The sequence below is a fragment of the Lathyrus oleraceus genome, chromosome 1 (genome assembly GCF_024323335.1).
Source record: "Lathyrus oleraceus cultivar Zhongwan6 chromosome 1, CAAS_Psat_ZW6_1.0, whole genome shotgun sequence".
Taxonomy (NCBI): Eukaryota; Viridiplantae; Streptophyta; class Magnoliopsida; order Fabales; family Fabaceae; genus Lathyrus; species Lathyrus oleraceus.
In genome coordinates this window covers 157,226,806-157,240,606 of record NC_066579.1, presented here as the reverse complement: position 1 = coordinate 157,240,606, position 13,801 = coordinate 157,226,806, and the positions used below count along the sequence as shown (strand labels likewise).

At 34.1% G+C, this 13,801-nt stretch overlaps 3 protein-coding genes across 6 annotated transcripts; 2 read left to right on the top strand and 1 right to left on the bottom strand.

The window, feature by feature from the left end:
• Positions 1 to 34: 34 nt before the first annotated feature.
• On the top strand, positions 35 to 3,887 carry LOC127123711 (pentatricopeptide repeat-containing protein At4g11690). 3 transcript variants are annotated; one of them, XM_051053925.1, is made up of 3 exons: positions 35 to 332; positions 1,548 to 1,772; positions 1,917 to 3,887. In XM_051053925.1, exon 3 carries the CDS (start codon positions 1,942 to 1,944, stop codon positions 3,655 to 3,657), a length of 1,716 nt encoding a protein of 571 aa, XP_050909882.1. In that variant the 5' UTR covers positions 35 to 332; positions 1,548 to 1,772; positions 1,917 to 1,941; the 3' UTR covers positions 3,658 to 3,887. The 3 variants fall into 3 exon arrangements, with proteins under 3 accessions (XP_050909882.1, XP_050909873.1, XP_050909876.1); XM_051053916.1 differs by having other exon boundaries at positions 36 to 332; positions 1,548 to 3,887; XM_051053919.1 differs by having other exon boundaries at positions 36 to 373; positions 1,548 to 3,887.
• A 1,432-nt stretch (positions 3,888 to 5,319) lies between these two features.
• On the top strand, positions 5,320 to 9,766 carry LOC127123703 (protein WVD2-like 7). The gene is made up of 8 exons (XM_051053907.1): positions 5,320 to 5,577; positions 6,433 to 6,975; positions 7,209 to 7,577; positions 7,750 to 7,880; positions 8,355 to 8,430; positions 8,525 to 8,587; positions 8,833 to 8,943; positions 9,271 to 9,766. Exons 1-8 carry the CDS (start codon positions 5,509 to 5,511, stop codon positions 9,514 to 9,516), a joined length of 1,608 nt encoding a protein of 535 aa, XP_050909864.1. The 5' UTR covers positions 5,320 to 5,508; the 3' UTR covers positions 9,517 to 9,766.
• A 285-nt stretch (positions 9,767 to 10,051) lies between these two features.
• LOC127123694 (protein FAR1-RELATED SEQUENCE 5) lies at positions 10,052 to 13,801 on the bottom strand. Of its 2 annotated transcripts, XM_051053901.1 has the most exons (3): positions 13,676 to 13,791; positions 12,852 to 12,940; positions 10,052 to 12,653 (listed from the first exon to the last, which is right to left on the bottom strand). In XM_051053901.1, the coding sequence occupies exon 3, from the start codon at positions 12,554 to 12,556 to the stop codon at positions 10,235 to 10,237; it is 2,322 nt and encodes a 773-aa protein (XP_050909858.1). In that variant the 5' UTR covers positions 12,557 to 12,653; positions 12,852 to 12,940; positions 13,676 to 13,791; the 3' UTR covers positions 10,052 to 10,234. The 2 variants fall into 2 exon arrangements, with proteins under 2 accessions (XP_050909858.1, XP_050909856.1); XM_051053899.1 differs by lacking the exon at positions 12,852 to 12,940 and having other exon boundaries at positions 10,054 to 12,653; positions 13,676 to 13,801.

Here is a 13,801-nt window from a genome sequence, read left to right as displayed (position 1 = left end):
ACTCACACACCCGACAAAAATTGTGAAATACTCCAAAATCCAAATTTTTAAATCTGGATGCATACTATCCACAACAAATACAAGTAACAAATATGTCCGAATATTAAATCCAAAATACACACCATAAGTATATTAAAATATGGAGGCACCACAATATAATAGATTTGAATTGCCTATAGTTGAAAATCAATGCAATTATCCGCAATCACATGAATGACATGTATTTGTGAGAAATAAGTATTGTTTTAAAAGGAGAAAGAAGACAATTTTTCAAACATAAAAAATTCAGAGGATCAATTTTGTGAGTGAAATGCAGGATCTGCAGGAAAAAGGTAACTCCTCTATATCTATCTCCCTCTTCCTCAATGAAAAGGTAACTCACATACCCATTCATTTCTGCATTCTTGTTATAACTCCTTTTTTTCACTGTTTGACCGATGTTAATTTTTTGCTGGTAAAAGTTTAATGGTGATAAAATTTTGTTGATGACAAATTAATTGCTATTCTTGACTTGTTTCTTTTGATACTGTTGATGAGGATTATTTTTTTTTATCATAGGCTTGAGTTTGCAAACATGGTGTTTGTTGAAATGCCACAGTGACTTTGCTTATGTTGATTTTGAGTATAAATCGTTTATAGTTTTTGTAACATGTTTGAAAATAGATATTGTTTGTTGAGAATGCATTATTTCTTGTTTGGTTGAGTAAAAGTTCATCTTAACAAGCTCCGGCTCTGAGTCAAGGTGCTTCAAGAATTGGTTTATTATTCATTTAGATGTTTAGGTAACATCTGCTCAGTTTTAATTTGCAGAAGTTTATCCTTTAGTAGAAGGGATCCTGGAGTATAGAATATTTAAACCGAATAACGATATTTTATCATATGATAATGTTTCTTTAACAAATGAAAACGCTTGCTTTTGTTTAGGGATCATCTATTGAAGTTAGGTTTTATGAAGTGTAACGGTAAAGTAGAGGACTCTTGCGGGTTTAATGAAAAAGGGAAGACTTGTTCAATTTAAAAAAAAAAAAATTCTTTTGCCTATTAATAATGACATTCATTACTGCTATATTTTTCTCACTACACTGGCAATGTTGGCACCTTTTATGTCTTCAATATCATCATTAAATAAAGTTGTAATTTAAAAGTCAACAGAGAACATGACCCTTGGTACTCTGTTTCCCAGTTACATATGTTGTTTGTTTTGAGGGAAGTCCTTGGAATTTCCAAACTAGTCATATAGTTCTATCTCTGTAGTTTAAAATTGCTTAGATTCTTAATAAAGTAGCTGGAGGAGATGCCACTCGATATTTTGCTGTTATTTCTTCTTTTTGTGTTTGAAGTGAGTCAACACTGCCATTTCCTTTGCTTTGTGCTGTATTAATGGCTTTATTTTCTTTTTACTTATGACCATGTTTTATTTTCCATCAATAGTTATAGTACTTTGTGGGTTTCAAGTTTGCCACAAACTGTAATTAATGACTAGTTAATTACTTTGATTATTTCCTCTGGAACCTTTCTTAATGCGTCATATTAACCTTTTTGTGCAGATTAGAAGAAAGTACCTGCCAAAGACAGCTGACATAGAGAGAATCCCATATCACAAAAATATTTTCAAGCAAACTTCAAGGAAATGAAACAAGTTTGTATGCTCAGAATAAGGGGACTGGTTAGGATATGGTCCCCCAGTGGATTACTATGATATAAACGAAGAATGAATTGCTAGTTTAATGGATGACTGAGATTTGGGACTTGCTTTAAGGAAAACTGATTTGGTTGGTATTTAGTCCGTGTGAATTTTTTTTATCAATAACCTTCAACTGAATTATAGATGTGGTTTACCATTTGAAACCTGCTGTTGGGGTTTCTTTGACCATGTATCGTGCCAAATGCAACATACACTTGTTTATATGCCACAGGTGATATTGAACTGATAAGAGAAATATGACTCCTTCTCTCGAAGCTCTGGTTTTGATTCAGAAGATGGTGAAAGTTCCTCCAGGAAAAGCATTCTCATTCTTCATTTCCTCAACATGTCAAAGCTTTCAACACACCTCCCAATCCGTGTCGTTCATTTTAAATCATCTCCTCTCCTCTGGCATGCAAACCCAAGCTCAATCTGTACTTGTGCGCATAATTTCAGGTCAAATCTCGTCGTCTATGTTCTCTACTTCTTCACTTATGAACCAACTCACACAAACCCATTTCACCTCTAGTTCAACCTGTCGTCTTCTCTATGAATCAATTGTTAATGCTTATGTTCATTCTCAATCACCTGATGAAGCCCTCCATTTCTTGCACCAGATGATTCACATGGGCCATGCTCCTATATCAAACACATTCAACAATCTTTTGAACTTGCTTATCAGATCGAACTGTTTTGACAAAGCATGGTTAGTTTTCAATGAGTTAAAGAACAAAGTTGTGCTAGATGTTTACAGTTTTGGGATCATGATCAAGGGTTGTTGCGAAGCCGGTGACCTGATGAAAAGTTTTCAGCTTCTTGCTATGATGGAAGAGACGGGTTTGTCTCCTAATGTTGTCATATACACTACACTAATTGACGGTTGTTGCAAGAATGGTGATGTTCATTTAGCGAAGAAGTTGTTTTGCAAGATGGAACGATTAAATTTAGTCGCCAATCAGCATACTTACAGCGTATTAATAAATGGGTTTTTCAAACAAGACCTTCAAAAGGAAGGATTTCAAATGTATGAAAACATGAAGCAAAGTGGAATTGTGCCTAATGTGTATACTTACAGTTGTGTGATTGGTGAATATTGCAATGATGGGAACATAGATAAAGCTTTTAATGTGTTTGAAGAAATGCGTGAAAAAGGTATAGCATGTAGTATTATGACATACAACCTTCTGATAAACGGGTTGTGTCAAACGAAGAAGCTTGGAGAAGCGGTAAAGTTGGTGTATCGTGTTAACCGTATTGGCCTAAGGCCTAACATATTTACATATAACACATTGATCAAAGGTTATTGTGATGTTGGAAAGATCGACACTGCTGTTAGATTATATAATGAATTGAAGTCAAACGGACTATCGCCAACGGTTGTGACATATAATACTCTGATCGCAGGATACTCGAAAGTTGGAAATTTAGTGGGAGCTCTTAATGTTGTCAAGGAAATGGAAGAGAGAAACATTCCTCCTACCAAAGTGACATATACAACTCTACTTAATGGGTTTGTAAGAATAAATTATATGGAAAAAGCATTTGAAATACATTCTCTAATGGAGAAATCTGGTTTGGTTTCAGATGTTTACACTTATGGTGTACTAATACATGGGTTGTGTATGAGTGGTAGCATGAAAGAAGCATCTAAACTTTTTAAATCATTGGATGAAATAAACTTGGAACCAAGTAGTGTCATATATGATATAATGATTCATGGTTATTGCAAAGAAGGAAGCTCTTATAGGGCTCTTAGGTTACTCAAAGAAATGATTGGGAAAGGAATGGTTCCAAATGTGGCAAGTTTTTGTTCAACCATTGGACTTCTTTGCAAGGATGAAAAATTGAAGGAAGCTGAGATTGTTTTACAACATATGGTAAATTTGGGACTAAAGCCATCAACATCTTTGTACAATATGGTTCACAAAAATAAAGGTGATGCTTTGGATGTTGATCTTGAAAGTGTAATATAATCTGTAATTCATAGTTTTACTCTATTTAATTCATACAATCCTGTTCTTGTTTTTCTATTCACAAGAGCTTTAAATGGTGAACTAGGAGATTCTAAATGGCCTTGAGGAGAATTGAACTCTTGCCCTAAAGTTGTTATGAAGACAAAGTCTTAGGTGTGAGCTGATAGGTCATATATCAACATTTAAGATTTTGAAGAAACAAATTAATACTTAAAAGATATCTCAAGTCACATTGTTAATATTATTACTTCGTAGTTCACATATAAGTCAATCTTAATCTTAACTTTTAGTGTGTCTATAGTTCTTGTATAATTCAATCTTAATTTTTAGTGTGTCTAAAGTGTGTTCGATTAATGTTGCAACACAAATTGATTTTGAATCTGCTCCGGTCTAGATCAAAATCCAATCTATTTTGCCTGTGTCACACTACAAATCCCGTTCAAGAATCCAATAGATTTTATAAAATCTCTCGAAAGATCTAAATCCCAAAGCGACTCGGAGGGTCCAAAAATCCAATAGATTTTATAAAATCTCTCGAAAGATCTAAATCCCAAAGCGACTTAGAGGGTTTAGGATCCACTAGATGATCTCATCTTAATGGTGTCTCATTTCTTTGACGTCGATTTGATGTTAGTCCATTTAAATAGTTATTCACATAAAATTTTACTAGCCTTTATCCAAGGCTTCCCTTTGAGTAGTTATCCACACAAAAATTTAGTAATAGAAGCATGAGATAAACCCATGACTTAAAAAAATTAGAGACAAGAGACATGGTTTAAGTTTTTTAAGTTTCAAACCCAAATGACTTTAATTGTTCTTTTAATTTATGTGACGATATCATTCTAACTTTAAAAATAATACTTCAAACCTAAAATCTACTACTAACCCAAAATCACCTCGAAAAACACTTCAATATTTTAAAAAAGAAAGAAATAATAAAGTCAAATAAAAGCATTCCCTTGTATTAAGGAAAATATATTCTTCAACTCCTAGAAATGTATTAAAGAAAATATACTCTTCAACTCCTAGAAATATTAATTCTACTAAAGAAACTTCTTCCATAGTTTTAAATTAGAACAAACATTATGATGGTTCAATAAATTAAAACAAGCCAACAATAACAAATCAACAATATAAAATTAGAAGATTTTGTTCAACACTTTTCACAACGTGGACCCAAACCAACATTTAAAAAAGATGATAAATGCTAACATAAACTCCATGTTAATGAACTAAAAATGATAAATATTTGTCAAAAAAATTGTATAATCAATTTTGTAAAAATTTTAAATTATATATTTTTCATACAATTTCTATTTTAAAAATTTTGAACACTCATTATAAATAATAACACAACCTTAAAATTGAATCAAGAATTAATCAGTTTACCATTTGAAACATACTTCAGTCAAGTTAGAAGTGTATCCAATTATTCAAAAAAATTTTACTTTGATTTTTTAATACTCTTAATTTTGATTAAATGGAGTATTAGTCAACTAATTTAACTGTAATTAAATCAATTTAATTAAAGGGAGTGAGGCTCCTCTGAACAATTTGTTGTTGGTGGACCCCACACTTTGGAAACAAGAAAAGCTATCCACAACAACACCAACATCACACTTTTTAAGGATTCTGTTAAAGTTCTGTTTTCCACATCATTCACACACATGTCTTTACATTTCAAATTTCAAATTTGAATTTGTACTGTAGCACTAATCAAACGGCTACATAAAATGAAAAATACTAATAGAATAATGCAACTAAACAAACAGGGTCATAATAATTGTCACAAAGTTCGGATTTTTTCAAGTTTTTTAACGTTGGAGTGAAAGAAAAAAAAACAGCAACAACATGGGAGACTCAGGTTGTCTCATGCAACCGTTTTGTTATGCTTCTGGAATTTCCAATGAAGCCAATGAGGTAAAGTTCATTCATTAATCACTTTTATTTTAATTTGTTTTCTTCTGATTTTTCTTTATATTTTCCTTGGTTAGTTATGCATGTAGTTTATGTGAGATTATGAATAAAGATAAATGAAATTTTCTAATTTGGTGTTCATTTATGATTTTTGTAACATTAATTACTAGAATCTCTTAAATGTGTAGAACCCTTTTAAGTGATTTTCATGAAGTTGTGATTTTGCTTATTAATGCTTGTGAAACTTTGAAGTTTTTTGGGGGGTCTATTTTTGGAAACCCTTGTAACTGATTTTTCATGGACTTGATAATTTTTTATGTTTCTGTCTGTTGATCTTTGATGCTTGATTGGGTTATGTTGAAAATAGCTTATATTATGTAATAATTGTATTTAGCTTATTTAACTTTAAATTTTTAGTTTAAATAAACGAATTAGGAACTGATAATCTATGATAATCCAAGTAGTCGTAGAGACATCTGCTTATAGAAGCGTGAATTTGAATCTGTGACATCTCAGTTATTTACCTTTAAAGAGTGAAATTTTGGTCAGTTAGACGGCGAAATAGAAAGAAAGAAAAAACGAATTAGGGTTCGTACTTTTTTACACATTTGAAATATATAAACAAATCGGATATAGAATTAGTCGGTATTTTGTCCATTAACTTTGAAATATATAAACACATTAGCGTTAATATTCCGTCTATTAGTCAGGCTCATTAGGTTTAGATTTATAGTTTATATAGACGAATTAGTATCGTGCTTTGTTTACGACTTTAAAATATATCGGAAATATTTTCCACAAGTTACATGTTTTGTGAAGATTATTTATTTACATTGAAAAAAACTATGAATTTGACAGAACAACACAAATCATGCACTTGGACAATCAATCTCGTTTGGGAGGTTCATGACAGAGACACTAGCATGGGAGAAATGGTCTAGTTTCACTCAAAACCGCTATGTTGAAGAAGCGGAAATGTATTCGAAACCGGGTTCAGTTGCGCAGAAGAAAGCTTTCTTTGAAGCTCATTACAAGAAACTTGCAGCTCAGAAAGCGGCCGCTGCGTTGCTTGAGCAAGAAGCAAACAATGCTGCTGCACAAAACAATGTTACAGAAAAACAGGAAAATGATGAAAAGATCGATGAAAGTCCAAAGTTTGAAATTGTTTTTAAGGAAGAACAAGATACAAAGGTTTTGAGTAATGATGTTAAGGAAGAACAATACACAAAGGTTTGTGAAAGTAACAAGTTAGAAGAATCTAAAGCACAAATGGAAAGAGAAGATGTTTTAAGGAATTCAATGATGGTTGAATTGCGAAAAAAGATTGAAAATGTTGAAACACTTGAGGAGCTAAGTGAAAAGCTAAGTGCAACAACTCCAATCATGACACCAATATTGAAGGTTTTTTTGCAGTTTTTCTCTCCTCTGTCGCTTTATTTTTAAACTCACGAATTTAGCTTCCAAGGTATGAATGCGTGGAAAAAATTTGTGTCCGCAAAGAATGCAAACCCTACGGAAGCTAAATTGATGACATAATTATCTTGCTCGTCGCTTTCTTTGGAACCAAAATCGTAAATGAGATAAAATAGAGAGATCAAAACTTTATTTGAATAGTTTTTGATGTCTTGTTGCAGCATGTCTCTAATGATCAAGAAATTTTGGCATCAACTAGCAAGAAGAAACCACCCTTTAAGTTGTTGAAAGCTAATAATGGAACCTCAAAGTTCACAACTACTACACCTGTTAAATCCACTACTCCTATTTCTTCCAAAATAGATAACTTTGTTACTCCAGCAATGAGCAGCAACAAACCTTCTTCATTAAGCAATGCGGATAAAAAGAGATCGACTCCAAAGAAAGTTAATTTTACACCAATCAGAGAATTTAATCGATTGACTGCATCGGTTATGAGGAGATTCGAAAGTACAAAAGTTGGTTCTTCTTCTTCTTCTTCTTCCAAGGTTTCGAAAGATAGCTTGACTCCTCTGAGAACTCCAACCATGGTATTCATTCAGCTTCTTTGGTTTTCTTTTCAATTCCTTACTATTATTTATTATGTTACATGCGAAAAATCGTATCTTGATTCAATAGTCCTTCAACTTCAATTTCGGTGTGATCTTTGAAGTTGCAATTGTTATCAACAGTGCTAAAGTGAGTCATTTTCACCAATTGCAGGCTTCCAAAGAGATGCAAAAGCATTCTTCATTGACTCCATTAACAGAAAATCGTAGGAACAAAACACCTATTGATTCATCGGCATCGCGCAACCATACATCCGGTCCTAAATGGCGCTTGCTCTCAGGAGAGTAAGTCATTTTCACTTTGATCACATGAGTCGTGAAATTGAAACTCTTAGTATCTGATTAATTACTTGTGTGGAATTGCGTTTGTTGCACTCAAACTACGATTTCAAACCTCTAAACGCGGTTTCGTCGTGTTTAAAAAAATATCTGGTTGAAACATTGTTTTGATAGAAACAGTTCTATCTAAAACAATTCAATGTTTGAGTGGACGAAATCCAAACACAAATCACTTTACGTCAAACTCACTATGAAAGACCAATTTTACATACATGTACACAAGCATTATCAACCAACACATTATTATCTCACTAAAATAGTACTACTTGGAAGCTCTGTAGCACCGACACTTCTGAAAAAAGATGTGTGTGTCGGTGTCTGAAACCAACACCGACAGCGTCCGTGCTTCATAGCTTGGAAGGTATTGGTTGCATGCAATTACTTTGTTATAACTGTTTTCAATATTCTATCTGCATGCAGAAAAAAAATGAGATCACCAATTATATCATCTCCTTTCAGCTTAAGAACAGAAGAAAGGGCTGCAACAAGAAAGAAGGTAAAACTAAAATTCTTAAGTTTCTCTTCTATTCAATTGATTATGAGGTTTGCTTCATATTATGTCACTAAAGTACTTGTGTTTTCAATTATAGAAACTTGAAGAAAAGTTCAATGCTAATGAAGTACAAAAAGTGCAGCTCCATACAAAACTCAAGGTTGGTATCATACACAATTAATAAAGTTAAATATTAGTCGTTTTAGTATACACATTTTTGTCAAGTTTAGTTTCTACCGATATTTAGTTTCTAATTCGGCGATTTCAAAGACTAAACATAGATTAAAATTTTCACCGAAAATCACCAAATTAAAAACTAAAATTGGATGAAACTTTATCGAAACTAAACTTGAGAATAGAGTATATTATTGTGAGAATAATAATAACCAATCCTCTTATTTGCAGGCGAAAGCGGGAACTGAGATTAGAAAACTACGCCAAAGCTTTTGCTTCCAAGCTAGACCGTTACCCGATTTTTACAAGGAAAGGAAAGCATCAAATATTGAGACAAGAAAGGTAAGTGGAAATATTATCATGAAGTCCATAATCTATATAGCACCGGTACTTCAAAGTGAAGTTCTGTCTGGTGTCTAACACATGTCAGTATCGGACACTGGCACGTTGCCAATGTCGACGTGTTAGTGTCATGTTCGGTGTGTGTAAATGTTAGTAAAAATTTGGTAGAAGTCCATCTATGTAGCACCGATATTTCAAATTGAAGTCGTGTCTGATGTCTGACACATGTCAGTATCAGACACACAGGCATGTTACTGATGTCGAGATGTAAGTGTCATGTTTGGTGTGAAGAATTTGGAAGAAATTCATTTTTTGTTTGTCTTGCAGGTTCCACAGACACATTCTGAACCACCTAATGTGGGAAGATATCTCACTCCAAGTATGGCAGAGTGCAAAACTTCTCTAACTCCAAACAAATCTTCGCTGAAAAACAATAGCACCAAGAATTTGATGGGAAAGGGGGGTAGTCATCATCATCCTCAGACTTTAAATTCAATGAAGAATATTACAACTCATGAGAATACATCACCAAATATTCAGCATAGGAACAAAAATGGTAGAATTTACAAATAAGTACCATGCTGAGAGCAGAAAGATCTTGTATAAATGTAGCTTCACAGAAATGAAGCTGTACCACATTAACTAGGCACCAAAGTTATAGCAAGCATTGGCAGCCTCCTAACCCTTTTGTCTTTTTTTCTTTTCTTCATTTAAGGGTACCTTTCATTTTGCACCCTCTCAATATATTCAAATAGCCTTTCCATTTTGTAATTTTGAATGTCCAAAAGATGATTTCTATGTCATTTGAACATATCTTGAGTGATATGATGGGCAATGGCACACGTAAGATCATTAGCACGAGATTTTAAGTCGGAAAAGATCGTAAAACTCAGATCGTTAGCATGACACGTAAGATTATATGAAAGAAAAAAATGGTAATTTCATACGTCTATCACACTTTTTATCACACTTTTTTTACAATCTTGCTTCAAAAAGTTCATTCTTGACCACGTTTTCAGGTCGTAGCACTATCAGGCATCCTTAGCACATAAAATCTTACGATCTAGCACTCAATCTTTGACTAATCTAATGATGGATGAAATGCATGATAATTTTAGTAGAGTAAAAAATATACATTATCAAAGTAAAATTAATACATGTTTTTTCTCTCAACCTAAGTTTTTCAGCAAATAAAATGCTGCCTAATTATTTGTAATGAGATTACAACAAATTACAAAAAGAAAAGAACCTTCTAATGATATAATCAGATTTGCCTACAAAAACTAGAAGCTCAAACTCTAGCATCTTTTGTCCATCTCTTTAAGATGTATTTGGATGGAACTATCCTTATGTTCCTATGGTCAAGAACCTTTAATGCATGACAGCACAAGACTCCCACACACTCAAACTTCATACAGCTGCAACAGATTGTCTCATCAGACGAATCGAAACTAACCGTATACTCTCGAACTTGTTCGTATATGCTAACTTTATAATTATACAATGATCCACTCTCACTGCAATGCTTAAGCACTAGATTTAAGCATGCTTCATATTCTTTCTGGAATAACTCGAATATCTTTGGCGTGTACGGATCTCTTGCACGCTTTAATGTAACGATATCGCCCATTAGAGCTGGCATATGCCGGCTCGTGTCATAATTAGCTTCTAGTTCCTTGTAGTGCCATTCAGTCACCATCTTCACGAGATGCTTGAGAAATGGAAGAACACTTGAGTCATTATTCTTGAGGTGCTTTTTCAGGTTTCCGGTAAGATTTTCTCGCACAAGCAAGCTTGCTATGTCGGCACAAAAAATATGCCGTCCGTAAGCTATGGCCCAATGGTTTCTGCTTTCGTAAATTTGACGCAACCATTCGTTTTCCCACAGATTATACTTGTCCACGAAAGCATTCCATGCAATAACAAAATCCTCTTCCTCCTCATGATTAAAAAAGCAGCTGCTCAAGTCATTTACGAAAGAATCGGATTTAATCGATACATGACTAAGTCGCTTGAGGGCGTCTTGGTAGATATGCCACACACAAACTCGCTGATTTGTTTGAGGCAACACGGAATTAATAGCTTCAGATATTATTGGATCTTGATCTCTTAGGATTGTCTTCGGCTTGGTTCCAGACATAGCTTTGATGAAAACATGAAACAGCCACTTAAAAGATTCGACAGATTCGTCGTATAGAAGTGCAGCCCCGAAGATAATCATTTGCCTGTGATTATTTATACCAAGAAACGGAGCAAATGGGCGCGAGTCCTTACAAAATTTATAACTCGTATCAAAACAAACAACATCACCAAAGTCACTGTAATCAACTATCATCTTTGCATCAGCCCAAAATATATTTGTTATTTGATTCTCGGAATCAAGCTGGAAAGCATAAAAGAAAGAAGGATTCTTTGATTGCTTGCTTTGAAAGTAGTGCCTAATCTTTTCGATTTCTTCCTCTTTTATTTCTCGTAAGCATTTGAAAGGTAGTTGATATTCACGATCCACGGGATCATAATCCAGATCATGAAAACCTTCAACCGGCTTGGGCAGCACGTTGCATCCATGTACAAGACTGTCTTCAACTCGAGTCGCAGCTAGTCTCTTCTGTGATCTTAACGTATGAACTCTACACGCAGCAACAAGCTCGTGATTGTGTTTTTCTTCAAAATGAGTTATATGATACTTGCCATCCTGCTGACGAGAAATAATCAGTTGTGCTAAACATCCAATCCTAGTATCCTTCCGCGGTCTCTTTATATTCGTGACTCGCTTCTCTTTCTGCCGGAAACCTTCTCTGAAGCAAGTAAATCTTCTCGATGCCACGGCACCATCAACTTTACTTCTATTTACATAATCTTTTCTCACACTGAAACCTATTTGTGCAGCATATGAATTATAAAATTCATAAGCATGCTCCTCCGAATCGAATCCCAATCCTAGTTTTGGTACTCCATCCAACCTAGACTCGGTTATGTTCACTTCAACAGCTTGAACAAAACTCAATTTTTTCTGTGATGGCAGCATATAAGCAATACTGGGTGTTACAAACTCATGATTGTGTTCGGTCTCGAAACTCGTGACACGAAACTTGCCATTTGTTTGACGAGAAATAGTCATGTGTGCCAAGCAACCGGTCCTTGTTTCTTGTTGAAATTTCTTCGGATTTATATAATCTTTGTTAGGACGAAAACCCTGTCTATGGCAGGTGAATCTTCTGGACACCACAGAACCATCTATCCGACTCTTGTTGATGAAATCCTTTCTTATGCTGAAGCCTTTCAGAATAGCATACTTGTTATAACACTTGTAAGCATGGTCTTCTGATTCAAACTCCATGTCTATATTTGGTGCCACATATGTTTCCTCCTCGTTTGTTACATCAGTATCGGCCACGGATATAGAGGCCGAGTCGGGGTTCTGACACAGCTGTTCTCTACCAACGTCAATACAAAATTGGTCATCATTGGAAATATTTGAGGTCTGACATTCATCATTAGTTTCCATCGGAGAAGCATTTGCGCTTGGACAATCATTCTCTTTGCCAACGACCTTGTTACTGTCTGCAACAGATGAATCCTTGGGGCTCGGACTCTCCTGCCCCATATCCATCACTATCCGAAGTGATACTATGCGACATTTATTTTCTGCATCATTTTCCTTAAGGTGCCTTTTGTGTCATGTTCATCGTCCTTCGTAGACTTTTGTCCTAAATATACAAAAGCGGGAAAAAATGAGGGGAAAATATAATAGTGACAAAAGACACAAGGAAATAAATGCAACAAAGGCTAATTATAGTATAAAAAAGAAGTAGTATCTATGCGATAATGGCCGAGGCATCGAGGTACTGTATATCTCTACGACCACAAATGTGTCACAACATCAAGACTTTTTATGATTTTACAACCTCAACACGACAACGATTGGGAGCAGCACCATCTACCAAGGTTTTTGATATCTCTAGAGTTGTGATTGTAGTCGCATTTGACCACGATTCTGTCACAATATTAAGAATCTCAACACGGCCAGACCACAATTTAAAACATCGAATGCAGGTAATAGATAACACAACTGCAGTTTCTGAATGCTCGACCAGATTCAATCACTTAAAGATTAACAAATGAAAACTTGATTTGGTAGTTTGGAAGAATGAAGACAAGTATTAGAGACATTAGGTTTTACATGTCTAACAATCAATTCTCAGCTTCTTGAAAAAAAAAACTTGATTCTACTTATATGCTTTCAAATCTCATTCTAGCTAAAAATGAATCGAAGGTAAAATGATAAATGTTTAGATAAATTTTTAGCAAAAGTGAGCAGAATAGTAAATTTCATTTCAGTATAAAAATCACAATTAAATTTAAAAGCTACAAATTCAAGGTTAGTAGAATCAATTCTGGAAAAGCCTAATCAATTAATTCTACTCGAGAATCAATTTTATACATTTTCTTATTAATCAAAGCTCTTATTACTACAGTTACTAAAACTTGCAATTACATATGAAAAAAAAACACTTTTGAGCAAAAAAATTATAGATTGAAAAGTGCAGTTCCAATAAACAGCTTATGGAATTCTAAAAAATGTGAACAAGGTCTTAGGGTTAGGGTTTCCTAATAACTTGGAATTAATCAAAAGAATGAAAAATAAAAATGGTATATTTGATGAATGAATGAATGAAGTAATTAGATTGATTTTGAGAAAATTGAAAGGGGGAGAGAGTGAGAAAAGAACCTGGAAAGTGAGAGGAATTGGAAGTAAAATTTGTGATATTCGGAACTGTTGTTTTCGTTACAGAGACATGAATAATGAACCGGAGGGAGACAAAAAGAGTGTTTGTTCCAAAAATACGAACCGAAC

Bases quoted from the DNA above. Each gene is read 5' to 3' on its own strand.
- LOC127123703 (XM_051053907.1), top strand. From the start codon at position 5,509: ATGGGAGACTCAGGTTGTCTCATGCAACCGTTTTGTTATGCTTCTGGA. The intron at 5,578-6,432 runs GTAAAGTTCATT...TGAATTTGACAG, and splicing joins TTTCCAATGAAGCCAATGAG to AACAACACAAATCATGCACT. The intron at 8,944-9,270 runs GTAAGTGGAAAT...TTTGTCTTGCAG, and splicing joins CAAATATTGAGACAAGAAAG to GTTCCACAGACACATTCTGA.
- LOC127123711 (XM_051053925.1), top strand. From the start codon at position 1,942: ATGACTCCTTCTCTCGAAGCTCTGGTTTTGATTCAGAAGATGGTGAAA.
- LOC127123694 (XM_051053899.1), bottom strand. From the start codon at position 12,556: ATGGATATGGGGCAGGAGAGTCCGAGCCCCAAGGATTCATCTGTTGCA.